The sequence below is a fragment of the Pichia kudriavzevii genome, chromosome 5 (genome assembly GCF_003054445.1).
Source record: "Pichia kudriavzevii chromosome 5, complete sequence".
NCBI lineage: Eukaryota > Fungi > Ascomycota > Pichiomycetes > Pichiales > Pichiaceae > Pichia > Pichia kudriavzevii.
The window spans coordinates 800,997-827,109 of NC_042510.1; the positions used below are offsets into that span (position 1 = coordinate 800,997).

Here is a 26,113-nt window from a genome sequence, read left to right on the forward strand (position 1 = left end):
TCTTATTTTCTAGCTTTTTTTTTTCGTTCGTACTGCGACTAATGAATTCAACTTTTTTTTTCTCCAACCTTCAACATCGTTGACGAAAGTTATATCCATTTGTTTCTTGTATATAATTGCAAGGCAAATCTACGGATCACGACAGCGGCCATTCATTCAAAAATGTCGGACTCTCCTGCAGATAAATGGGTTGATGATGTGCTTCCTTTGTTGGAGCAACTCAGGCAATCATCTGTAAATACTATGAATGTTTCCATTTTCAAGCTAAACGCCGTCTTAGCAGACGATCACGAAAAGTTAGACTCAAACCAAAAAGACCAAGTTTTATTTGCTATCTTATCTACATATGCAAGATACCCTTTTGATTCCACCTTTGACAAGAATGTTTTGAAATCCTTTCAAAATTTTATTGCAATCGATGGAGAAAAGTTTTCAAAGCATATCTTGGGTTTTATTGCAAAACAGTCAACCAAGCCAATCGCCACTCGGGAATTGCTAATTTTGAGTAGATGGAACTCTGCTGTTATCAATTATGTTGATGACAACGACCTGTTTCTTTCTTTGTTGAAAGTGTGTATAGCATCATCTATCAATCTGCTTTCGTTGGTTACAGATTATAGTCAAGTTGAATCCCTTGATAATCATCACTTAAAAGCTATCAAATCTATAAAAACTGACATTGCAAGCTCTCTTAGATCAATTGCAAAGAAAAACCCTGAGTATATTTTTGATGTCATTAATCATATCTGCGTTGATAAGTTGCCAGTTTCAGGTATCATATCGATTTTGGGCCTACTTGCATTTGCAATTAAGTCTAATAGTGAAGCTATTGAGACTCTAAAGTCTTTTGAAACTAAGATCTATGAATTTTTTGTCAAAGTCTGTTTGACTACCAAGATATATCCCAATAAGGTTGCTCTTCATTTTTTTGGTACGTTTATTAACATGTTTTTGTCTGCAAAATCATTTGAAGAGATTTTGATACCAGGCTTGGAAAAATCAGCATTAAGAAATTCAGAACTGACATTTTCTATATACTCCCCCTCCATTTTTGAATCTCTAAATTACTCTTCCATGGATGTCGCCTTAATTTTATCAAAAACAAAATTTTTCGGTCAATTGTTCTCTTCTCTAAAAGCGACAAAAGAATCTGTTAAGATTGGTGCATCTACTACTTTAAACATAATTGTCAAGAACACCAGTTCGGCAAGTGGTGATTCTTTGGTGCTTTATGCAGATGAATTATTCAAAGTTTTGAAGGGCATATCTGCTTCAGCAGTGGAACAGAAGTGCTATATACTCGATGTTCTGTCTTCTTTTGAATATTCAAACAAGAATTCTTCAAAGAAAATCATTGAAATGATCATTCCGTTCATCACAAAGGAAAATAACGAAGTTGTTTTGAACCAGTTACTCAACATCCTACTTCCTCGTTTTATCTTTTTTATTTCCTCTGCCACCGAGTTTGATCAAAGGGATAAGATTATAGAGTTACTAAATGCTGGTCTTAAAAACAGCAAAGCACCAATAAAAACTGCTTGGAATACCGCTTTTGCATCCGCAATGTTGAGCTCCTGCGCAACCGGAGAAAGCATAGAGCAGTTTGCTCTACTATTCAACAGTGGTATTACCGATACCTTATTAACAGTGTTTGATGAAGTTATGAAGGCCCCATTACCAAGTGTTAATAACAAGCTTATAGCTGCAGGATATTCATCCATCGCAACTCTATTTCACCTAGTTGAAGCTTTCGATAACCAAACTTTGGCAGAAAAACTAAATCACTTTGATGTTGTTGGCAAGGCTCTAACAGAAACTGAAACAAAAATGTCATGTTTTACAAATACTAAAGTTGTCTCCAAGCTAAATACCGAGGAATCCCAAGAATGGTTTGTCAGAGCTTTACTCGCGTTATCTCGACATCTAACAGAGCCTTCAACATTGTATGGCTCTGCGGCTCTATATGCTTCTATCTCCAGAAACATGACCCCTAAAGTTAGAAACTTATCCAGATCATTACTTCATGAACACTATGAGCAAAATCAAAAGGTCATTGGGTCATCTTTAACTTTGGCCGTTAATAGTCTAATTAAGGAGGTTGAAGGCAATCCCGATTTGAATTATGAATACAACTACTTACTGCCTATGATTTCTGCAACATTTCATTCATTTGGTTCATGTGATGTGACATTGTTAGAGTCCCAATTGGTTGATCTTTTAATTCCTTTCAAGCATAAAATGCTGAGCGGTATTCCTAATGGTTGGGTAAGTTTATGTCTAAAATGTCATGCCGACCCCGGTAAAATTGTCTCTGAATATGCCAATAAAATCATTGATAGTATTTCCTCAATCCTTGGTGACCCGTCGGAAACTATTTTTGAGAATGGCATTTTCCAAGCAGCATGTGATACCACTTCAATAATCTCTTTCTTTTCCCCAGGAACTATTGTCCCTATCTTGTCTAGAATTATTGAAGATGACCTCTCTACTGTCAAGTCACTTGATATTGATGAAACTAAATATCAGATTTGGAAAGGTAAAGATGGGGAGTTAGTTGTTGATGTTTTGGCAAAGAAGACATCTGTCAATATTTCTAAATCTAAGGATGCGGAGACTCTAAAATGGGAACAATCTGTCCGTAAAGAGTTAGAGGCGAAGAAGAAAGTTGCTAAGAAACTAACCAAGGAGGAGCAAATTAAGGTAAACGAGCAACTGTTGCTAGAAAAAAGCATCAGAGACACTATTAATTCCCAGTATATGAGTTTACGTCGTGGTTTGGCAGTTATTACTTGTTTATCTAGGCAAGCACGAACAGTTGACAATGGTACTGCAATTTGGTTTCCAGTTGCGATTTCCAACATACTAACACTCTTAAATTCTAAACCTGCTGTCAAATTAACAGGAGAATTATCCAGTGAATGTTTCCTTTCGTTATCTGATGTTGTTGCCACCGAAAGTTTATCCGGTACTTCCAGTATGAAATTTGTTGGTTCTTCAACTTTGCGATTACATGACGTCGATCACATTCCTGCTGAATACACTGGTAGGGACTTGCAAGAATTATTGTCTTCTCAGTTGTTCAGTTTGAAACTGAGCTCGGATAAGTCTCTGTTTAACAGCTTGACTTTGATGTATGTTTTGCCTTTACTAGTTAAGATTATTGAGAATGGTAAGAACTATATCATAAGAAGCGGTAAGAAGATTACAAAAGTTAATACCGAATTTTCAGAAGAAGCACCAGAGGAAGAACAGCTTACAATGGCACTGGAAATTATATCGTCCAACTCAGAACTATTTGAGGATCACAGTATTCCAAGAACTTCAATCATCACCCACTTGATTGAGTTGTTGGCATTGTCGTCTAAAGCAAAGGCAGCAAAGGAATGTTTTGTTTCTTTATGCCAAAATATTGCTGCTACTATATCAGACTCTGATCTAACTATTATCCTTAAATCATTGATAAACCCAAATGTTTTTGTGAGGGCGACTATCTTAGAAGTTTTAGATCAAGAATTTGATTTATCCGACCTTAAAATGAGTGAAGAACTGTGGATCTTATGTTTTGACAACGTCACAAACAATAAGGAAGTCGCTGAAACAATTTGGGCTGAATCTGGTTTCCAAATCGATGAAGGTGCACCAACCAGGTTAATCGAATATATTGGAAACCCGGACAATGGTATGAGACTATCAATATCAAAGGCTATTGCAGCTGCAGTGATTAAATATGATTCTGTTGATTTGTTCCACGCAATATTAGATAAACTATTAAAATTGTTTAGGGAGATGGCTCAACCGCCAGCTCCCGAAGTGGATCAATTTGGTTTAGTTATTAACAATGCTGCTAATGCAAAAGACAGATGGGAACAACGTTGTGGTATAGCTCTTGCACTCAATTATATGGCTCCCCTGTTTAAAAATGAGTCCGAAGTTTCCAAAGTTTTCAAATTCTTAATTGAGGAAAGAGCTTTAGGTGATAAAGAAATAATGGTCAGGTCAGAATTACAGGAGGCAGGTTCTAAAATTATTGAGCAACATGGCAAAGAAAATGTTGAGACTTTAATATCGATTTTTGAAGCATGCTTAGCCGAAAAAGATGAAAAATCAAAGATCCAAGATTTAGTGAAAGAATCCGTTATTATTTTGTATGGTGGACTTGCGCGTCATTTGGACGACACTGACAAGCGAATCGACTCTATAGTCGAACGATTATTAGAATCTTTAGATACTCCTTCTGAAGATGTTCAATATGCAGTTTCAGAATGTATTTCTCCATTAGTTCCTTTTATTCAATCAAAATTATCTTCCATAATTGACAATCTCTTTGAGAAGCTATTTGTTGGCAAATCACTGGCTGTTAGAAGGGGTGCTGCGTATGGTATTGCGGGTTTGGCTAAGGGTGTTGGTATTAAGGCATTATCTGAATACGACATTATCAGAAACCTCACTGAAGCATCCGATGATAAAAAGGATTCTCAAAAAAGAGAAAGTGTTTTGTTTGCATTTGAGTGTATTTCCCAATCTTTTGGTCCATTATTTGAACCTTATGTTATTGAAATTCTACCAATTGTCTTGAGAAGTTTTGGTGATTCTTCTGCTGAAGTGAGAGAAGCCACTGATTATGCTGCTAGAATCATCATGAAAAACACCACCAGTTATGGTATCAAGAAAATGATCCCATTAGCCATTGAAAACCTTGATGATTTTGCATGGAGAACTAAAAAGGGTTCTGTTGAGTTGTTAGGTTCGATGGCTTATCTAGACCCGGCTCAGTTATCTTCTTCATTACCTGAAATTGTTCCTGAAATTGTTGGTGTTTTGAATGACTCGCACAAGGAAGTTAGAAAAGCGGCTGACGCAGCATTGAAAAAATTTGGTGAAGTCATTAGAAATCCAGAAATTCAGGAATTAGTACCAATTTTGTTAAAGGCAATTGGTGATCCTACCAAATATACTAACGATGCGCTGGATTCTTTGATTAATACTCAATTTGTTCACTATATTGATGGACCTTCTTTGGCTTTAATCATTCGTGTTATCAACAGGGGAATGCAAGCTTCTTCTGCAAATACAAAGAAGAAGGCATGTCAAATCGTTGGTAATATGGCTATTTTAGTTGATTCTCATGACTTAATGCCATACCTGTCACAACTTGTTAATGAATTGATTGAAGCTGTTGTTGATCCAGTTCCTCAGACTCGTGCTACTGCCGCCCGTGCTTTAGGCTCCTTGGTTGAAAAACTAGGTGAGGAAAAGTTCCCAGGATTAATCTCTAACTTACTTGCAGACTTACAAGATGAAAGTAAACGTGGTGATAGATTGGGTGCTGCACAGGCATTAGCAGAGATTATCAGTGGTTTGGGTATAGCTAAGTTAGAAGAAATGTTGCCAATAATTATCCAAGGTACGACATCTTCTAAGTCATTCGTTCGTGAAGGTTTCATGCCACTATTGTTATTCTTACCTGTTTGTTTTGGTAGCCAATTTGCTCCCTACTTGTCTCAAACAATTCCACCAATTTTGGCGGGTTTGGCTGATAACAATGAAGACATTAGAGATGTTTCCCTACGTACTGGTAGATTAATTGTCAACAATTATGCAAAGAAAGCTGTTGATCTACTACTTCCGGAGTTAGAAAAGGGTCTTTCTGATTATAATGCACGTATCAGACTTTCATCTGTTGAACTTACTGGTGAATTATTGTTTAAGATTTCTGGTATTTCTGGTAAACAAGAGTTAGCAGATGATGTCTCTTTGTCCAAGAATGTTACGAAGGCCTTCAATGAAGTCTTGGGTGATGATAGGAGGAACACCGTTTTATCCAACTTATTTGTTTGTAGGTCCGATACATCTGGTGCTGTGAGAGCTACAGCCGCTAATATATGGAAGGCCCTAGTTGCAAATACGCCAAGAACCATTAAGGAGATTCTGCCTACCCTTTTGAACATCATTGTTCGTCGTTTGGCATCACCTGATGATATACAGAGAAATATCGTTGCAGCAACCTTGGGTGATATGATTAGAAGGGTCGGTGGTAATGCATTGTCTCAAATACTACCTACATTGAAAGAAGCAATGGTCAGCAGTGATTCCGATGCAAAGCAAGGTATCTGTATTGCTCTGTATGAGATTATCACATCCACAGCTGAGAACGCCATTATAGAACACCAAGATATTTTTGTTGGTATAGTTAAGGAGGCTTTGGTTGATCCAAATCCAAGCGTCAGAGAAGCTGCAGCACAAGCATTCGATTCATTACAAGAGTCCATTGGTAATTCTGCCGTTGATGAAGTTATTCCACAGTTACTTGAAATGTTGAACACATCCGATGGCTCAGAAGATGCATTATCGGCACTACAAGAAATAATGTCGACCAAATCCGATGTGATCTTCCCAATTTTAATTCCATCATTGTTGACTCCTCCTATCAATGGGCGTGCAATTGGTGCATTAGCGGAAGCTGCCGGAAGTGCATTGTACAAGCGTTTATCTACTATTATCAATGCCTTAGTCGATGGCATTGCCAATAAACTAGGTGACGAAGAAGAACTATACAGTGCGCTAACTCGTACTCTAATTTCGGTTGATTCTGATGAAGGTTGTCACCCATTATTACAGCAAATTTTGGCACTAATGAAACATGAGGACGTTAACAAGAAGAAGATAATTTACAATGTTTTGCCTGAATTCTTCAAGGAATCAACATTGGATTATTCTATCTACATTGAAGACGTTGTTTCTCATTGTATTTACTTATTAAATGATCCAGATGATGAAATTGTCAGCAGAGCATTTGAGACTCTATCCGTTCTTGTAAAGAAACAACCAAAGCAGGTCTTGGAGCGACTTGTCATTCCGGCACAGCAAACTCTCTCATTTATCCAAAACGATTCTAAGCAAATCAAGGCATTTGCATTACCAAGAGGTCCAGGCTGTGTATTGCCTATTTTCTTGCAAGGCTTGATGTATGGTAATCCAGTGCAAAGAGAAACTTCTGCTAATGGTATGTCGATTATTATTGATAATGCCCCTGCTGTTAATTTGAAGCCTTTTGTCACTACGATAGTTGGTCCACTAATTAGAGTTATCGGTGAAAGGTTCAGCAGTGATATTAAGAGTGCCATCCTACTTGCTATTAATAAATTGTTCAATAAGATTCCACAATTCTTATTACCATTTATTCCTCAGCTTCAACGTACATTTATTAAGTCATTGAGTGATCCAAGTAGCGAGATTCTAAGGACTAGAGCTGCAAGAGCGTTGGGTACCCTGATTAAGTACCAACCGAAAGTTGATCCTTTGGTAACTGAATTACTAAATAATGCCAAGGGAATTGACTCTAGTGATGTTCCTCTTAAAACCGCTATTCTAAAAGCATTACTAGAAGTTGTGGATAAAGCAGGAAATAAGATGAGCGAAGCAAGTAAAAATGGTGTGATGGTTTTAGTTGAGGAGGAAATGTTCAATGATGAGGCCGGTGTTGGTGCAGCTGTTGCTTACGCTAAATTAGTTGGTGCATTATCCAAAATTTTGGAACCTAGCGAACTAACTAATATGGTGAAGAATAAGATTCTCAGCGCAAATTTGAATGATGAAAATTCATCAAGATTTGCTATTTTAACTCTGAATGCATTTTTGAAAGATTCTGCGGTGCAGGTTTTGAATTCCGGTTTATTTAACGAAATCTGCGAATTTATGATAGCTGCATCTAATTCTTCGAAACCATATGTTACTGATAATGCAACGATTGCAATAGGTAAATTTGTCCTATCTCTTGATAAAGTTCAAGAAACTGACGGAGAAATTGTTAGGAAATTGATCAACCAATTAGCAGTTTCTATGATCAGGCCTACTTCTAATTCTCTAGATACACGGAGATTGTCTCTAGTGGTTGTCAGAACCATCTGCAGATATCAATATGAGGTTGCTGTTTCTCCAAACTTGGATATTTTGATTCCATCAGTCTTTTCGTGTGTTCGTGATCCTATCTTACCTGTCAAGCTCGCTGCTGAAAAGGCAATTTTAGCAGTCTTAAACTCTGTCGATGATGAATCTAATATCCAATACAATAGTTGGATTGATTCATTGAATGGCGCTAATACCGTTACCAATGCAGTCGGAACAACGATTCAGTTAAGATCCATCACCGAATATGTTAAGAGGGTCGTTGTTAGATTGGCAAATGTTGAAAGAGAAAGAATTACTGCAGGTGGTGATAAGGAAGCCATGTTTTCTGATCAATTTGAGGATGAATCTGAAATTTGGGCAATTGGTGGTGTAGAGTTATCAGAAGAATAAGCATGGGCTGCATTTTTTTTAGAAAATAATTATAAACAAAGTCTTAATGCTATCTTTAAAATAACCTCTAAAGTTAAATATTTGTTGTTTGTAAAAAAGAATGCTAAATATAATAAATCTATAAAAGTACATATAAGAATGGAATATAAAAAGGCTTAAGTCATGTCAGCATTTTTTCGATATCGCACAAAAAATCTGTGTTTATATCAGATGTAGATAATCGGCATAATGTCGATATTAATTTCTTGAATATTGGAATTTTAGACTCTGTAATGAGGGTGGTGTCAACTTTCTGGTCGACAAATATTGAGTTGTCTATATTCTTGTTGAGTTGTACGTCCCCATTCTCATAATCCAAGAAAAACTGTAACATCAAATTAATCATTTTTCTACGTTTTATTTGCAGCAAGGATAATTTTAGAGCCGAAACAACAAGTTCATTGGTGGATTGTGCCCCGCGTGAGAAGTTTTCTTTGATGATTTCTTCCTCGTGTTTGACTAAGTTAGCAACGACTAAAGCTTGTAATCGTTCTGCGTAATTGGTCAGTTTTTCACTCTTCTCATTCAAGGAAAATTCCAATTGAACAAGCTTTGAATTGACAAAGTTCTCAATAGCGTCGTTATCCGAGGAAGATAATTTTGTAAAATCAACTGAAGAATCATGATTCACAGCTTTAGAAATTTTTTTCAATAGTTTTGCATTCTTATGAGATAAGGAATTGATCTGAGAGTCTAGTTTGTTTATAGTTTCAACATTATAGTTAACATGATCAATCTTGTTATCTAATGTGTTCTTTAATTCTAAAACCATAGACGGTAACGATTTAACAAAATTATTGATTTCAGGCATAGATATTCGAGATGGTTCAATTACTAATAAGGAGCCATCATCAGCTTCTTTTTTAACAACAACTTTTGGGCTGATCTTTGGTAAAATATTTTTATTATCGGGTTTTTGGGGTGTCGACGTGTTAACCTGCTCATTTAAATGGGAGTGTTCAATTTCATTACTGGGAATTTGAGTGAAGGTGTTTTCTTTATCGTCGGTATCTTGCAGCATGATTGATGTACTTTGTGTAAATTCCACATTTGAAACATTCCACATGCTTTCGTTTTTTTCGATAGTTTCTGGTTCACCGTTGAAATGTACGGGTTTGGTAACGGAGTTCATCATCAGTTGTTCATCTATTTGACGTTGTTGTAGTTGATGGTGCAGCTGCTGATGAGGTTGCTGTTGTTGCTGTTGTTGCTGTTGTTGCTGTTGTTGCTGTTGATATTGTTGATGTTGTTGATGTTGTTGTTGTTGTTGATGCTGTTGTTGCTGTTGTTGCTGTTGTTGCTGCTGTTGTTGTTGATGTTGTTGATGTCGTTGCTGCTGTTGTTGTTGCTGTTGTTGCTGTTGTTGCTGTTGCTGCTGTTGCTGCTGTTGCTGCTGTTGTTGCTGTTGCTGCTGTTGCTGCTGTTGTTCCTGCAAAGCAGAGTTATAGTGAGAGTTACTTATGGTATTAAAGTAACTATTACTTTCCCTCAAAATATCTTGGGATATATCATGTAGTGGCACTTTGCTTTTATTAGCTCCTTGTTGAAGCAACTTTGTAACAAAGTCCTTAGAGTTGATCTTCAATGCTAAATCAAGTGCGGTATCCCCGTTCGTATCGGGGTGATTAACTAATAACTGAACCAAATTACGAGAATTCTGATTCTCATTATTGAACTTTTCAGCTTTTCTCTGTTGCTGATACATGAATTTTATGATTTCATCAAAATAATAGTGACAGGCATTCTCCTTGTTAGGAACACCACTTAAACTGACAACGTAATGTAGAGGGGTTCTTTGGTTAGAATCGGGAACAGCCAGGCAGTTCTTCAACCAAGGTAGTATAACATGGAAGTTTTTCCAGTCGTATGAATTATTAAAATGTACTAACTTCGACAGCGGATTCATGCCTGCATTATTTAATCTCAAGGTATTTGCGTTATTTTGAACTAATAACTGGATCACATCAACAGCTGCTAAGGCTGCAGCCCAATGTAGAGGAGTATGTCCTTCATCATCAATTGACCTATCAATATCAAAGTCCGCGGGCGGATTGTATAAGAAATCTGGTACTGGAGCATCATTAATAAAAAAGGCAAGTAGTGAAGAGGTATAGTATTCTTGGTTCTCATCAAATTCATCAGTAAACGGATCATCATTAACGTGATGAGGGTGTAGTATTTGATTCTGCTGCTGTAATTGGACATTTGGAGGAGCACTTAAGGAAGGTTGGCTCACGCTCAACTGATTGATACCAGGTTGTACTATCTGTGGACTTGAATGATGTCGCTGGTGCTTAAACGTTTGTCTTGGTGTTTGAAAGATATTCTGCACATTGGGATTTAAGCCATCATATCTTGGAGACTGAGAGTATTCTTGATATCTTAAATGTAAATTATGACTTGATTTATGAGGATCCTGTAAAGCAAAAGAGTTTGAAGAAATTGAAGATTCTGTCATACTTTGAAATCCCTGGAATTGATCGTCTGTCATTGAGCTGATCGTATGATTAGGGTTTTCGTAGAACGGTTGGTGATTACTATGAGAAGCACTTTTAGGTATTAAAGGGTGTGCTGCAGGTTGTCTTACTTCGAAATTTTGCGAGGGGTTCATCTGCTGTTTTCCATGTTGCTGTTGTTGAAGCATCTGTAACTCGCGTTGGGCTTGGATTTGATGATATTGAACCGACGGTTCGTAATAAGAGGAATTCATTGCGGAGTTTGGGTTTGATGATACCATCAAACGGTTGTTTGATTTAGGTGTAATCAATTGACTATTTTGAAGTGGTAAATTCGAAGCTGATTTAGATTTTGCGTGTAATTGTCTAGGTTGGGGTTGGGATTGATGCCGTTTGGATCCATCAAACATACCAAAAGTTGGAGGCATATCCAACGATGTCATTTGACTTTCACTAGTATTCAGTAGACTCTTTTTATGCTTTTGAGGAGAGCTCAATTTCCGATCATTTGTGGGAGTTTTAGGATCGATTTTCAAGAGACGCTTTTTCTCATTCCCACTAGGGGTATTATTAGCTGATCTTGTTGACGAGGAAGGTGGTTTTTTCGGTAGTGGGGGATCAGTTTCTGGATTGTAGAACAAGACATTCAATTTTTCACTTGGAATCTCATGACGAGTTGCTAACTGGATTGCCAAATCAAGTGGAATCCATGTTCCCTGAAACTTACCATGACCACCCTGGACTTTACGATGGACTAAATTGTGAACCTCCCTCTCCAACAACCTAGTTCGTTGTGTTTTCCCAAAACCAGCTATTTTCAAGATCTGCGTAGCGTTCACCCAATTATCATCACATCTACGCATCAACTGGATACCATCAATTGTGCTCTCATAGACGTCGATGTGTGAATAAGTGGCAGTATACACTTCCACCATGTCTCTTCTATTCTCTGTGTTCCCCTCTCTGTGGTTCCCCTGTGGCGTAAACTCCATTCACACTCTTCTCCTCAAACCTTGTCAGCTTCGCCAATATACGCTTCTCCTTGTTAATTCTCCTCCTTCTTCACCTTCCCCATCGAGCCAGCAACCATTCCGTTCTCGACTAACGCGCGACGCGAAAAAAAAAAAAGGAAGAAAATAAGGGCCAAATTTGTAGATGCTTTTTTTTTAAAAGTTGGGGAAAACAACTGAGCCCCGTTATATGAATTGAGAAATTCGCCTTTCTAAATTTCCAACATTTCTAGCTATGCCGACAAATACAACATAATTTTAAAAAGATATTGGCAAACAGCATGACTTCACGAAAGGAAATGTCTGGTGTTTACAAGAACGAGTTTGGGTCGACGTCGACAACACAATTGACGGATCCGCCATTGTATTCCATATACGGTGGTCGAAACATCATTGATGATGAAAACGAGGACGTTAAGGATGTCAATCAAGTCAATGGACACGTGCCGTATGAACCTAATGACGATGAACCTTGCACCGGCACTGTCTACTCTGATGGCGGGTCAATTGTTTTTTCCTTTCTAAGGCCTATGTTTTTTGGTATTACTGTTTACAAGCTATTCCAAACCTTGCATTACAATGATCCAGTCATTTTTCCTAGTTTAAATCTGCCTATTGATTACGGTTCCAACCATGGGTTTTTCAATGAGGCGTTTATGATCTCTCTAAATACGATTGTCTTGGATAGATTTTTAGGTATACTGATTACATTTTTCTGGGGAAAATCCAATGTAGCTATAAGAGAGAGGTCCATCTCACAGCTGTTTGTTGTTATTCTGGGAATCGTCTATTTCTTCAGGAAAATTGCATGGACCTCCACAGTGCATGCAGACCTGATCTTCATGCTGATAAACGTCATTTTCACTAGATACGTGGGATGTACACTTGGAGAAACTGTAGTCTCGTTGTTGATGTTTGGATCCTCCATGGGGGTCTTGACCTTGTTGGACAATGTGAATGGCGGTAGTCAGACAGCCTCCAATTTATGGAGGTGCACATTTCTTTGGTTCTTGTCGGTTGTTTTGTTAAGAGTAAGAGAAACAGAGAGTGGACTCTGGGTATAGTCCTTTGTTAGATGTGTCGTTTTTTTTTCTTCTTCCTTTTATTTACTTCTTCAACGTCTTTTCCTTTAACTTGTTTTCGCCATATACGGTTACATTTATATTTACTTCATGCACTTACTGAATCGATTGAACAATGACTCTGCTTTCTAATGAGTCGAAAGAAATTTCCGCTATTATTCAGTTATAAACACTATAAACGAAAAAAAAAGGGGATGCTATACAAAAGGTGGATTACTTGATAAACTTCCACCAGGTAGATCAAGTTAATTGGAAAAAAAAAAGTTCAACCAGTTGAATCTTCTTCAAGTTTTGATTTCTTTGAAACATTAGTACCGATACTAACACTACCAACAACTGAATTCCTATTGATTCTTGCCACATTCTCGATTTCAGGATTGTGGAGCGGGTTCAGTACACCAACTTGGTCGGGAATATTGGCCCTTTCGCCATGGGAAGCGGCTTTGGACATTGCGTAATCTCCAGAATCGAAAAACTTCCTCTCCTTGAGTTTCCCACGTAATATGTCATTGGTTTTTGGCAATTTGCCATACAACTTGTATAGTTTCAGCTCTTGTGGGGATAGGCTCGATAAATCTACCTTGGATGTGTCTGGAGTATACAATGGATCATTAGGATCGGTAGGCTTGCTTGAACTCATTGTATTTCCCGTAGAATTGCCGTATTTATGGTCCCTAAGAGGTGGCGGTGGTTGGTAGCAGTAACGCCCTCACTGACTCGTACCCGGACAAATTGCACATTGAAATCTCCTTAATATGCATTTGGAAATCGAGCCAAGGCCAAAGTGCATTTTTACGGTTTTTTTTTTTCCCCTCCCTCTTTTTTTCTCTTTTTCTCTTTTTCTCTTTTTCTCTTTTTCTCTTTTTCTCTCTCTCTCTCGCCCTGCTGCGCCACGCCGTTCAGTGTGGCGCATGTGGAGGCTCGGGCATTATTGATGCGTAAAGAGGGGTTTAATTGACCTCCCTCTTGTAGAGACCAAAGGGTTAGCACACAAGGAGAGACTTGTAAGAGCCGTAAAGGGCGGAAGATTTAGTGTAGTGGTGGAGGTATCGAGGTGGTGGATCTCGGCAATGCTGACGTGGAGACGGTCCGGATCATAGTTGGAGGATGGTGTCAAAAGAGAGGACAGATGGTTGAGACAATCAACAAAGGGACGCAATGTGCTTTTGGAGGTCTCTGAGAGTTCCATAATGACAAACTGTCTCGATGTGATTCTGTTGTCTACAATGGTAACTCCCTGAAATTCCAATGGAATGGGAAAAGAAACACTTTGGAGAACCTTATCACGCTTCATTTCTGTTGTTATTCGATCGGCTTCCTCAGAGGTGGCTCTCATGTTGTAACAGATGGATATATGCAGTGGCTCTCTTCCTCTAGTCAGGTCATTGATGGCAAGGTTTCTAACCTTGCCCCCAGCGGCCTCTACCTTCTCTCGAACAAGTTCAATATACCCGTCAATAGTGTCGGCGTCCTCCCCGCTGAGAAACACTGGGAAGTAGAAGAAAAAAGTCTCTATTTTACTGCCCCTTGAACCATCTTCTGCTCTTCTCCTGTGAGCCCCGTTTATTCTTATCGGAACTTTGGAGAACTTGTTCAGTATGTCATGTATGGGAGGAATAAATTCAGTTTCTTTATTCTCTCCCTCAAATCTCGGCTTGTGATCGCAAGGAAAACCATCCTCCATTGAACGGACATCACTGTCGTCCGATTCCGAGTCTGAATACTCGACTAGCTTTCGAGTCATCCCTTATGGAAAATCAAACTCTGGTATTAATCGTCTCTCCTCTTGGTACACTTAGAAATTACTTACACGGTATTTTCTTAAATGTCTACTTGGAAAATGACCTGCCAAGAGAGAGAAAATATTGTTTTCCTTTTCCAAACGCGGTGGTTGTTTTAGGAAATTTTGGTACCGCAAGTCATAAAGGCATGCACGTTCTATTACTTCTCAATTTTACACAACGTTACAGTGAGAGAAGCTAATTGGCCTTCATTGATATAATTGAAGGTCCCATCACAGTGCACTTGTTGAATTGACCCTGAATATAGGGACTATCTTACAGTATTGGTGCCAGCTATAGTATACCCATTGAACTTTTGCTACATCAGAGCTTACTTTCCCAAAGAATTCTGCCCTCCACCCATTGTTTGTTGGTTTTATCAGAAAAGCCAACCAAAGAAGTATATGTTTGTAGAGACAAATGACAACTTTCCAACAAGCTCCAATTGGCTCAGACCTTTCTCTAGATGGAACTAGAGTGTCTTTATCCAAGGTCAGCTATGGTCGACGTTATTTTAATGAAGAGTTGAACTATGATGACGACGACGACGACGACGATGATGATGATGATGACTATGATGATGAGGAGTACGAGATATACGAGGCTGAATTATTCAGCAATGAGAAACTCTTGTCTCCTACAAATTCAAAGGCTGTGACCAGTCCCGGAACACCGCTGAACAATACAACAATTGATCGAATACGAAAAATAAGTCGACGTTTTGAACCATCATCTCCAATATCCAAACTAAACAGTATATCCAATGCTTCATCCTTATCACGATCCCTAAATGATATCACCAACATTTCAAGAACAAGCCCCAGCCGAAGTTCCAAAAGTGGGAGTCTCAAAATTAACACATCCTTGACTTCGATGTATAACAACAATAATAATAGCCGAATATCGATTGAACAAAAGAGAAACAAGATTATCGAAAACCTCAGTAAGAGAAGTTCCAAAAACTTATCAAATCCTTACTTCTACCAATATAACTCCAATAGTACACCGCGATCGGCACCTCCGGTAACACCAAGGAATTCAGACTCAGATTACACGTTTGACGAGTCATTCGATTTTATAGGTGACAGCAAAGTGAAAGGGAACGTAATACTGGACACTGTCTTGAACTATAATAGCTATACCAATAACAATACCTTGGAAACGGTGAATGAAGCTGCGGAAAGTGCGGATACTGGAGAAAGTAATGAACTTAATAGAATTGAAGAGGCTGAAATTATAGACTCCTACGGTGATTGTGACAATGATAGCGGTAATTATGACACTGGCAGCCACAACCGGAGCAAAGACTACAATGATAATAATAATAATAATAATAATAATAACAATGATAGTAATAACTATGATGATAACACCCATGGCACAAGTGCAGAGCTGGGAGATGGTGAAAAGTCTGCTAATAATTCAAGAGATTCAAGTTCAAGTAATGATCACTCCAAGTTGGACAGTAGCAATGGCGACACCTCCGGATCTTCGGACTCGACATCGTCAGATGCAAATGGATCGAAGCACATTAAAAGAATGCAGCGACATTCAAGTGGATTATTTAGTGAAGTGAGTACAGGTTCTGCTATTCTGGCAAAAGCTAATCGGCTAACCAGTCCGCATGAATCTTTAATTAATGCAAGCCATCAAAGAGATTCAACGCTTTCAGACTTAACGATCGATACAAACCGTTTGGATTCTTCCAAATTGAATTCAAATTTAAGCTTTGATGGCTTGTCAAAATTGGAGGCTACAATTGGGTCTATACCTGAAGATTCAATGGACTTTGAACCAGTTATTGTACTGAAAAATATGAAGAATATGGACGTGTCTAATGATGATACCATAGAGACCAGGTTGAAAGACGTTACAATCAATCCAAGCAATAGATCATCGCAATCGATTGTAGGTAAAAACCCATCTAGTGATAAACTGAAGAGAAAACCACCACCACTACCTACACTGAGAGATACAACCATTAGCGACGGTGAAAATACGAGGTCTACTGGAGAGTCCATTTATACCTCCAATTTGATGGAGGATCATTTCCAAAAAGACAACGACTTTGATGAGAACATCCCAACGCCGCCTTTAAATATCCCCCACCTTACACAATCTAATGATGAGAAACCACACCAGCCAACACTTCAGAGAATTTCCCAAAATTTCCAATATATCAGTGATAGCAACTTGACTTCTCTAGAATCAGTTTCCTTAGGTTCCCAGCAAAATCTAATACCAAGTGCCAAGAAAACTGAAAAAAACTACGAAGTCAAGGATCCTGAAAACTACCCAATACCATCATTACATCAATTAGAAAGTGGTCAAAACACCCCTAGTTACAACCATCAAAAGAAATGCAGTGATACCCAATGTATTTTGTTTTTAATACTTTCATTACTTGCGCCACCTTTTTACCTGGTGATTGCTCTAGGATATCTCGACTCCACGTTTGGCAGATTTGACCGTAAATACAAGATCATAAGTGCAGCTATGTTTACAATCTGTCTTATCGGTTCGGTGGTTGGTATAGCTGTTGGCCTGGGGGTGGGGATGACACGATGACCGCTACATTCTATATGTAATCCTATCTATAAAGCTGAACAAGTACATAATCGTCTTGTAAGATTTGCGTATAAAACACCCCCGCTAATCCCTCACACGAGATCTGGATAAGGGGTGAGGGCGGGTTTTCTGCGACGCACAGATAAGTAATGTCTGCACCTTGACTCATATTTGTCCCGTATTAGCTGTTCAAGTTCAGCAGGCAGGTATATTGCGTTCGGTAAGCAAGGATGGGGAATGTTCCAGCAAAGGAAAGCGTTGACTCATCTACAGGCTCAAGGAGCATGACTACTGCAGATTTTGCCAAGCAGTTTTTGATTGCAAGACTCGATACCAATTCAAATGAACATACATTAGTGAAGCATGGCAAGGAAAAGGAATCTAAGAAATGGGCATTCAGGGCAAAACAGATGAATAACCTCATAGTAAAGTATGACGAAAATGTAGATGGTGGGTATTTGGCGCCATTTGATAACTACAAGTACAATTTAGATTATCAAACCGAACTTGTGAGAGAGTTGATTAAAAATAGAAAACTCTCTCCCTTTTTCACCCCCTTACAAGATTATGATGAGAACTGGACTGATGAAGAGTTGCTAGAGTATTTGAAAAATAACTTGACCATCCACAAGAGGGTCGATTTGAATACCTTGGCAGATGATATAGAAGATCCAAATGAACATAAATTACACATGTCTTCAAGTACAAAGAAGAAAATCGAAAGCAAGCTCAAAACCTTAAAACTAAAGCAACAAGCCGGTGCCACTCAGAATTACGAAATAGAGAGGCATTTGAGAGATTTCAAGGAGTATCAAGTGATACCAGAAAAATTCCCAAATATCTTTTCTGATGATTTGTTACTAAGAATATATAAAGATTGTGAGGAGTGCCCTATATGTTTCCTCTACTACCCAAAGCTACTGAATTCCACAAGATGCTGTGACCAGCCCATATGTACTGAATGTTTTGTTCAGATGAAGCGTTTAGATCCCCATTACCCCCACGATGAAGGAGGTACCCCAGGTCCAGCTAATCAGGAAGAAGAAAATGATCCCGGTAAATTAATCAGTGAACCAGTTAAATGTCCGTTTTGTGCTGTTGGTGATTTCGGTGTTTTATATTCTCCCCCAGCCGACTTTAGAGTGGGCCTAGATTCTAGCTGCAAACCAGGAGAATACAATTTCAATGATCCTGGAGTCATTGAGGAGAATGAAGGCGAAGACTCAAAAGACAACGAAAATGTCGTTCTTACAGAAGCTGATTTGGCCGATCCTTTTAGTACGAAAAGGGAAACTCTTGAGAGAAGAAATAAGTTGAAACACAGTAGAAAGACAAGTAATATTACCCAACATGGAAGTTCTATTGAAAGAGCCCGCAGAGGATCAGTTCCAAAAGATGGCGTCGGCGTCATTACGATTGATTTAATTAGGCCCGATTGGGAGCAGAAGTTGCTGAGTGCACGTGCCAAAATAGCCAGACGGTCGGCTGCTGCAACGGCATTGCATGCCACGTCTTTATTGACTGAGGAGGAAAATGCCAATGGGGATACTGGAGGTAGACGAAGACATAGTCACCGAAGTCACGCCAGAAATGGACACACGTACGAAGAACAGCAACTTTTAGAAGAGCGATTAATTCAAGAAGCGATGCGATTATCTCTTCTTGACGAAGAAGAACGACAAATGCGTGAGAGAATGAGAAATAGCCTTTAATTCCTGAAACTGCCTTCACTATATACCTTTTTTTAGTTATTTAGTAATATAAAATCCAACGAATTTAAATTTATTAACATTAGTTTGGCTTTCTGAATATGCGTATATATCTAATATTTAAGTGGCTTGGAGTGTGCACTATTTATATGCTAAAAAAATTAAAAAATAAACTTGCTCTTAAGCAAATTATATTCCTCTAATTCTTCTGGTAGTCATAACTATCTTGTCGTCCAAGTGATCAACATTTTCACTGGCCTCATTAAGGTCTCTGTTCTGCTGTTGGATTTCTAGATTCATTGCTTCGGCTTTCTTCTTTAAGTGGTTTGCAAACTTTTGCGCTTGATCGATGTTTGTGCCGATTTCCACTTCCATACGTTCATCTTCCTCGTCATGATCCTTCGTTAAATATTTAGCAGCTTCCTTGACACGACGGTCATAATCGTATTTTTCTTGTAATTCAGATTTGGTTTGGTCAACTTTCAAACCATTTATTAAAGCTTTTTGAGAGTTCAGTAAGTCCTTATTTAAACGATCCTTGTTTGAACGATCTTCCTGTCTTTGAGCTAAAAACGCCTGATCTTTAGCCCTTCTTCTTGAATTTCTAGTAAATGGGTTTGACACCTTAATATGGAATAAACTACGGTTATAATGTTCGAGATCTTTGACATGGTCATCAACAAATCTTTGTTGCACTTTCATCGTTCCTATATTGTTTTGCATTTCGTAAATTTTCTCCCGCTGGCTTCCTAACACACCAAGGGTATTTGTAGCTGTGTCATTTGCCTGTACAAGATTATCGACTAATTGACGGGATAGCTGAACAGTATCTTCTCTAACATCTTTGGTCTGCCTTTGAATTCTATTCAATTCCTCCTCATCCTCATCTAAATCCTCCTCAAATTCATCCTCATCGTATGCTTGTTCAGCCGGTTGATAATCATTCAAATCCAAATCAGTTTGGGTGGATACCGTAGGCCCGTAGGGGTCAAAACCTTGGTTTTGTTCTTGCTCCTGCTTTTGTTTCTGTTCTTCCTGTAACTGTAGTGCCTGCATTCCTGTCGCAGCATCATTGACTGCAGCATCCGTAATAGTGGCTGCATCTTGTTGCTGGGCATATGGAGCGGTGTAAGGATCAACAGAATTACCATAAGGACCATCAAATTGATCATCATCCTCTGGCTCTTCTTGTTTGGCCTGTACTTCATAGCCACCATAGCCACTGTAACTACCGTAAGGTTCTTCGCCCGGTGCAAATGGGTCGTATGTCGATTTTGTGACTGTTGTATTTGACGTCTCAACTTTGCTTAATGCATTTGGATCTCCGGCTTTGGACACCACCGAAGTCTCTTCATAAGGATCGAAGCCGTATCCATTAGATTCATTATAATTTGAAATTGACGGTTCATATCCATATTTATTATCATTCCTGGGAATATCTTTTATTGATTGTTGTGAAGCGCCTTCACTTGGAGAGCATCCGTAAATTGTGGAGGATTTGCCTGATGTCCGAGACGGTTGAGAATACGAATTATAATTTTGTGGCTGTGACCTGCTATTTTTGGGTTTTCTTTCACCATTTGCTTGAGATGAATACGAGCTGCTATATGCTGGTTGTGGTCTGTCATGCCTACCAGTGTTTGTACTTGAAGGTGCTCTGTACTCTTTTTGTGTTCTCGTGCCCGGAGAGTACTCACTGGTATATGCATCATATCCATATCCTTGATTGGAGCTGCCGTAGCTAGAATCATAGTTATTCCCACTAGGGTTGTAGTCATCATCATAGTCGCCATAGGCAGTCATTCTGCTGTTATTTACAGGCCTTAGTGTATTGTCCTTGATTGGCTTGTCCTGTACAAGCTTCCCAAACTCCTGAAACTTGAACTTCCTTTTATAGTAATCGGCATCGTCTTTAACAACCACTCCATTTGTTTGCAAGAATTCCTTTGCTTCCTCTTTGGACATTTCCTTTTCAGATCTGAAAAACTTCTTGAGCCCCATTTTAATGTATACAATTAAATTAAGTCTTGGTTATGAAAGGAAACGTTTGGAAAAAGAAACCACTCAGTCAAAGAAGATGCCTCCTTTTCTATTCAATAAAAAGTGATTGCAGCATCTCGCTCTCGTAAACGGAATTTAAATTCATGCCGTCAAAATTTCTTTTTTTTTTTTACCGAAACTACACTAGTCTCAAATAATATTTCCGTAGTTTACATTGCAGAGAGTACATAATAATAACATAAATAACTAGGTGAGCAACGTGACCGCTTCCATTTATTCATCTTGTTGATGTTTGGTGCCACTATCTCCCTCAATCAACCCTACTGACACTTGGGGTTCTCCTGAATGTTCTCCATCAACTTGCTTCGCTGAGAGCATCACGGTTGACTCTGTAGAATCTGTTGGATCCGTTACTTTCTGTGAACTCTCTGTATTCCGGGATTGTTGTGTAGTACTACTGACACTGTCGTCGGTGGTGGCTTCTTCTGCTCCTTTATCTTGGAGTTCGTCCTCATAGGAAATAGAATCGAGACCCATGTAAACAAGCATTAGCTTCTTGTGGGCCTCCTCGTCCCTAATATCGTTATTTGGGTTTTCATAACCTACCTGAATGTCCTTTTTTTCAAAAATACTGGAGTAATATGGTGTATCAACCTTCTTACAAATCTCAATGTTTTTGGACATACACCTTTCAGCTGTAAAGTCTTTACCCAAACTTTTAGCTACTCTGAACCATCTGTTTTCCCAATCCTTACGAATCGCATCAATAAGCCTGGTTTCCATATATTTGGACCACTCCTCATTCCTTGACTTGTAGTTTCTCAAATACCGCATTTGAATTGACTGCCATGTGTGTCTATTGTCGAGCATTTTGGCAATCCTCTTCCAAGAGTATTTTAGTTCTTCTTTGTAATATACAACGGCATCATTTTCGGCTTTGGTCCACTTTACGTGCTTCTTCCCATCGAGCTTTCTTTTCTTCCTCTTTGAATCAGAATCGTTTTCCTCGTCCCCTCCTTCTTCCCCTTCTTCTTCGTCTTCTATATCATCAATGAGTATTTCTTTCTCAGAATTCTCAGGCTCCACTTTTCTCTTTCTTTCTTTATTCAAATTCTCAATGATTTCCTTGCCAACAGAGTCTTCCAAATGCTTTTTCAACTGGACTTTTTTCTGATATTTCTCAATGTCAGTCGCCAAACTCGCTAATAGTCCATTCCCCATATCGTCCTTGTCCCTTTCTTCTCCTTCTTCTTCTTCTTCTCCCCCTTCTCCCCCTTCTTCCACTCCATTCCCTTCAAGTACTTTGTGTGTTTCGTTTTTTTGCTGATCAATAGATATAGCCATTGATGCCGCATCAACTGCATCATGCTTATCTTCATCAGCTAGTTTGTTCAGTATTCTATCGTCACCTTCTTCGTCTTGCTCTTCTTCTAGCCCCTCTTTGCCACCCTCATCAGCTTGGTCCAACCGTAACATACTCTCCATTTCTCCAACATTTACTTCTCTATTTTCCTTCTCCTTCAATGACATCATGAGTGGGGAATGCTAACTTGGCTTCCTAGGTTCTTTTTTTTGGTCGGTTTTGTTTTGTTTTGTTGCGTTCCAGAATGATTGCAAATTTTGAGGTTGTAAAACAACAACATTGAGAACTGCGAAATCGTGATTACGTAATATGAAATACATATAGTTATGGCTTAAACATGTAGTCAAGTTATTGTTCTTTACGACGGCCAAACCTACTACCAGATGTATGCAAGTTATGAAGAGAAGTGTGGGAGCTGAACCTACTCTGAAATCGGCCAGGTGAAGTGGTTTCATTCCTGGAACCTTCAGAAGAGGAATGATTAACTTGTGGTCTTTCACTAGATTGTTCTTGGTTATGATACTGTCTCGCAACTGGTGCCGACACAGCATGGTGCTGATGATATTTTTGCTGTATATCCTGTTCTTCTTGGAAGTGTTTTGCTTGTGGTTGCTGTTGCGGTTGCTGTTGCTGCTGCCGTAATGGAGGCGATGAGTTGTTATGTCTGTGAGACGCAAATCTAGAAGTATGTGATTCTAACGATGGCCTTGATTCTGACCTGCGTATTGACGGTTCGGACCGTTTTGATAGCACCGATTTTGACCTACTAGCTTCATGCTGATTAGATGGCTGTGCCTGAAAATGAGATGTTGCAAGTGATTGTCGTGTTGGCTGTTGCTGCATCTGTGAAGATACCGATGATTTGACCTGTAATGAAGACTTTTGATGGCCTAGATATGATGGTTGCTGTTTACCATGTTCCCTGAAAAATTTTACGAGTGCTAAGTGTACCACTGTTTCATCTTCGGTTTTACCATCTATTTCCTCCCACTCTTTATGTTTCTTGCGTAAATGAATTCCGCTGCTAGATGATTTACTGGATAAAAACCTTCTTGTTTTAGATTCGCTGCTCACACTATCATCTGGAGTAGATCTAGCATGATCACCTTTAATCTCGCTTGCTATGTTTCTGAGGTTCTTGAACATTACAGTCCAGCTCTTTCAGAGAATGTCTGAAAAATAAAGACACTAATGACTGAAATTACGCCAACACAATCAGATGTTAAGGCTTTAGAACTCATAAAAAATGCAGTTCGGCGCGGTTAACTATATGAGGATAACAATGGACTTACAACAACATAGAATCTAGTGTGTATATTTCCTTAAAAATACTGCTAAATATAAACATTTACTACAAACTTTATAAGGTTTTTTCGGTCAAAAAGATACCATAGTCGTCCTTCAAAGTCTTCATAATAGGGTCGTTGATTTCAGGAGTCATTGGGGCATATAAACCTGGTTTAGCAAAGGCACCTTGATGCTTTAAAACTTCAAGGACTGCAACAGCACAAGGAACACCAACTAACTTAGCCATAGATGAATAACCACCTGGGACACCATAATCGACTAGAGTTGAAGTTCTCGTTTCTGTCTTACCATCGGCCCATTCAATGCCAAACTTATGTTGCAAAATGACCAAATCTCTTTCGCCTTCTTCATATTGCATTAATGCTTCTAGAGTAGCACATAAAGTATCTAGTGGGTTACCTCTTGGGATGATTTCAGTAGACGAGAACATACCTAACCATTTTAAACCAGCTAAAATTCTTTCTCTATCAGCTTCATCCTTAAATTTGGTTAATTCGTCAATCTTGGCAATAATATCAGCTTCAGAATTCGACTTAGCGCCAATGTATTGGGATACAGCATCTTTCCAAGCAATTGGCTTGGAGAAAATTTCATTTGCATCTTCCTTCAAGAATCCCATGTCAACTAAAACTTTAACGAATTCAGGGAAACCTTGGAATCTTAGAGTACCTCTAATAACAGTTTCAGCTTCTGGAATTTGGTAGAGTTCTTTATAAGTAGTAGAATCTCTATTTGGATAACAGACCAAGGCATAACCAGGATAGATGAAGTAAGGCTTAGCAGAAGACATCAAATCTTCAGAAGCAATAGAGACTTCCTTACCATCTTTAAAGAACTTTGCAGAGTTTCTTAAAGCCAATAAAACACCCCTTGAAGACCAAGAAAATTTGTATCCTAAAGGATTATCCGAGTCCTCAGGAGCTGGTAATCCACCACAATAAGAAAGGAAGGACTTGATTTTACCGCCAGCCTTATGGACTTCATCGATGGTTTTAACTGCATACAAATGATCGATACCAGGATCTAAACCAATCTCATTCATGACGACAATGCCTGCATTCTTGATTTCTGGTTCAAGGGATCTCAATGTTGGGTTGATGTAAGAAGTCGTGACAACGTCTGTTTTACCGGAAGCAATTGCCGCCTTGACAACATTAGCATGGTAAATATAAGGAATCAAGGAGATGACCAAATCGTAATTCTTGACAACAGAATTCAATTCCTCCTGGTTAGTAGCATCAACTGAAATTGCCTTTGCAACGTCACCAGCTAAAGCCTTGGCTGCAGAGAGGGTTCTACAACCAACAGTGACTTCAATGTCATCTTGCTTAGCAAGGATATCAACAGTTGGCTTGGCAACGAAACCAGAACCTAAAAGAAGCACTTGTTTGACCATTGGATGGGTTGTTTGTGTCTGGACTACAAGGAGAAAGGAGCAGGAAAACAGAGAGCAAAAGACAAGGAGAAAAGTACCTACAATTCACAGACCAAAAAAGCATTAAAAATGGAAAACAGCAGGGAAATTCACCATTAGAGTCAACACCGAGTAATTGTTGCGTTTCAGAAATGACTCAGATTGAGCACCTCAATAATGGATTCCCAAACTTCCCCGACAGGGGAAACCGCTAAGAAATAGTTTTTTTTTTTTGTAAAGGAAAGAAAAACGAGAAATCCGCTAATAGATCCTGTACCGGCAGACCTGCCTGTTTGGGCCTCGTGCGGCATATTTGGCAGCGCGCGCCGCACGCTGCCTGTTTGGGCCATTTCTCCGCAAAATTCACAACGGCAGTCATTAAGTGTGCTGAGAACAGGGGGGATGAGTGGAAAACGAAACTAACCATTTCCCCGCCCGCTAGCAGCCGTCGCGGATTTTTCCTATGTAGACAATCACATATTGTAGAAAAACTAGCATGGCGGGACCGGAAAAACGCAAAAAAAATCCCCCCCCCCGCACCCCCTCGAGGCCATTCACGCCTGGAAAAACTCTGGCCCGAAGTGTCACTGGTGGAAACAGTCATTGGACTTAGTTTAAGAGTCACAGAGTCACAATATAAAAACAGGGTACAGTCCATTCTGTTTTTTTTTTTTCCACTCCCCTGAGTTGTTTGCTATTCTCTTAGTCTATATTATATATCCACATCAGTTAACCTCTCGTTGCAACATACTAGTCCTTCAGAGACCATCCATTATCCACACAAACAATGTTCACTCCAAAACAAGAAACTCAAAACACAACCGAGTCTGAGGCTCAGAAGGCAAAACTTAATTACGGTGCTGAAAAGGAAAAACAGATTATGAACCAAATCAGATCCAACTCTATGCAGAGACAAAACTCATCCTCGTGGTTCCAATCGACCTTGGGCGGTGGCTTCTTTGACATCTCCTTCAACAAGAAATAGTTTCCATGTTGACACTCTAATAATACCCTCCCAACACCTAATTTGGTTTCACATTAAAGTACCATTATAATCTTGAACTTTTTGTTTGCTTTCCCCCAA

At 39.0% G+C, this 26,113-nt stretch overlaps 11 protein-coding genes across 11 annotated transcripts; 4 read left to right on the top strand and 7 right to left on the bottom strand.

Moving 5' to 3' along the window:
- Positions 1-162: 162 nt before the first annotated feature.
- C5L36_0E03820 (uncharacterized protein) lies at positions 163-8,298 on the top strand (the record flags this gene model as incomplete). The annotated part of the gene is made up of 1 exon (XM_029467940.1): positions 163-8,298. The coding sequence occupies one exon, from the start codon at positions 163-165 to the stop codon at positions 8,296-8,298; it is 8,136 nt and encodes a 2,711-aa protein (XP_029323800.1).
- Positions 8,299-8,458: 160 nt separating this feature from the next.
- On the bottom strand, positions 8,459-11,785 carry C5L36_0E03830 (uncharacterized protein; the record flags this gene model as incomplete). The annotated part of the gene is made up of 1 exon (XM_029467941.1): positions 8,459-11,785. The coding sequence occupies one exon, from the start codon at positions 11,783-11,785 to the stop codon at positions 8,459-8,461; it is 3,327 nt and encodes a 1,108-aa protein (XP_029323801.1).
- Positions 11,786-12,084: 299 nt separating this feature from the next.
- On the top strand, positions 12,085-12,867 carry C5L36_0E03840 (uncharacterized protein; the record flags this gene model as incomplete). The annotated part of the gene is made up of 1 exon (XM_029467942.1): positions 12,085-12,867. One exon carries the CDS (start codon positions 12,085-12,087, stop codon positions 12,865-12,867), a length of 783 nt encoding a protein of 260 aa, XP_029323802.1.
- A 283-nt stretch (positions 12,868-13,150) lies between these two features.
- C5L36_0E03850 (uncharacterized protein) lies at positions 13,151-13,525 on the bottom strand (the record flags this gene model as incomplete). The annotated part of the gene is made up of 1 exon (XM_029467943.1): positions 13,151-13,525. One exon carries the CDS (start codon positions 13,523-13,525, stop codon positions 13,151-13,153), a length of 375 nt encoding a protein of 124 aa, XP_029323803.1.
- A 288-nt stretch (positions 13,526-13,813) lies between these two features.
- C5L36_0E03855 (uncharacterized protein) lies at positions 13,814-14,629 on the bottom strand (the record flags this gene model as incomplete). The annotated part of the gene is made up of 1 exon (XM_029467944.1): positions 13,814-14,629. One exon carries the CDS (start codon positions 14,627-14,629, stop codon positions 13,814-13,816), a length of 816 nt encoding a protein of 271 aa, XP_029323804.1.
- A 457-nt stretch (positions 14,630-15,086) lies between these two features.
- On the top strand, positions 15,087-17,234 carry C5L36_0E03860 (uncharacterized protein; the record flags this gene model as incomplete). The annotated part of the gene is made up of 1 exon (XM_029467945.1): positions 15,087-17,234. One exon carries the CDS (start codon positions 15,087-15,089, stop codon positions 17,232-17,234), a length of 2,148 nt encoding a protein of 715 aa, XP_029323805.1.
- A 230-nt stretch (positions 17,235-17,464) lies between these two features.
- Positions 17,465-18,946, top strand: C5L36_0E03870 (uncharacterized protein; the record flags this gene model as incomplete). The annotated part of the gene is made up of 1 exon (XM_029467946.1): positions 17,465-18,946. One exon carries the CDS (start codon positions 17,465-17,467, stop codon positions 18,944-18,946), a length of 1,482 nt encoding a protein of 493 aa, XP_029323806.1.
- Positions 18,947-19,132: 186 nt separating this feature from the next.
- On the bottom strand, positions 19,133-20,944 carry C5L36_0E03880 (uncharacterized protein; the record flags this gene model as incomplete). The annotated part of the gene is made up of 1 exon (XM_029467947.1): positions 19,133-20,944. One exon carries the CDS (start codon positions 20,942-20,944, stop codon positions 19,133-19,135), a length of 1,812 nt encoding a protein of 603 aa, XP_029323807.1.
- Positions 20,945-21,217: 273 nt separating this feature from the next.
- On the bottom strand, positions 21,218-22,477 carry C5L36_0E03890 (uncharacterized protein; the record flags this gene model as incomplete). The annotated part of the gene is made up of 1 exon (XM_029467948.1): positions 21,218-22,477. One exon carries the CDS (start codon positions 22,475-22,477, stop codon positions 21,218-21,220), a length of 1,260 nt encoding a protein of 419 aa, XP_029323808.1.
- Positions 22,478-22,655: 178 nt separating this feature from the next.
- C5L36_0E03895 (uncharacterized protein) lies at positions 22,656-23,453 on the bottom strand (the record flags this gene model as incomplete). Its single annotated transcript, XM_029467949.1, has 1 exon — positions 22,656-23,453. The coding sequence occupies one exon, from the start codon at positions 23,451-23,453 to the stop codon at positions 22,656-22,658; it is 798 nt and encodes a 265-aa protein (XP_029323809.1).
- A 214-nt stretch (positions 23,454-23,667) lies between these two features.
- C5L36_0E03900 (uncharacterized protein) lies at positions 23,668-25,011 on the bottom strand (the record flags this gene model as incomplete). Its single annotated transcript, XM_029467950.1, has 1 exon — positions 23,668-25,011. The coding sequence occupies one exon, from the start codon at positions 25,009-25,011 to the stop codon at positions 23,668-23,670; it is 1,344 nt and encodes a 447-aa protein (XP_029323810.1).
- Positions 25,012-26,113: the final 1,102 nt, after the last annotated feature.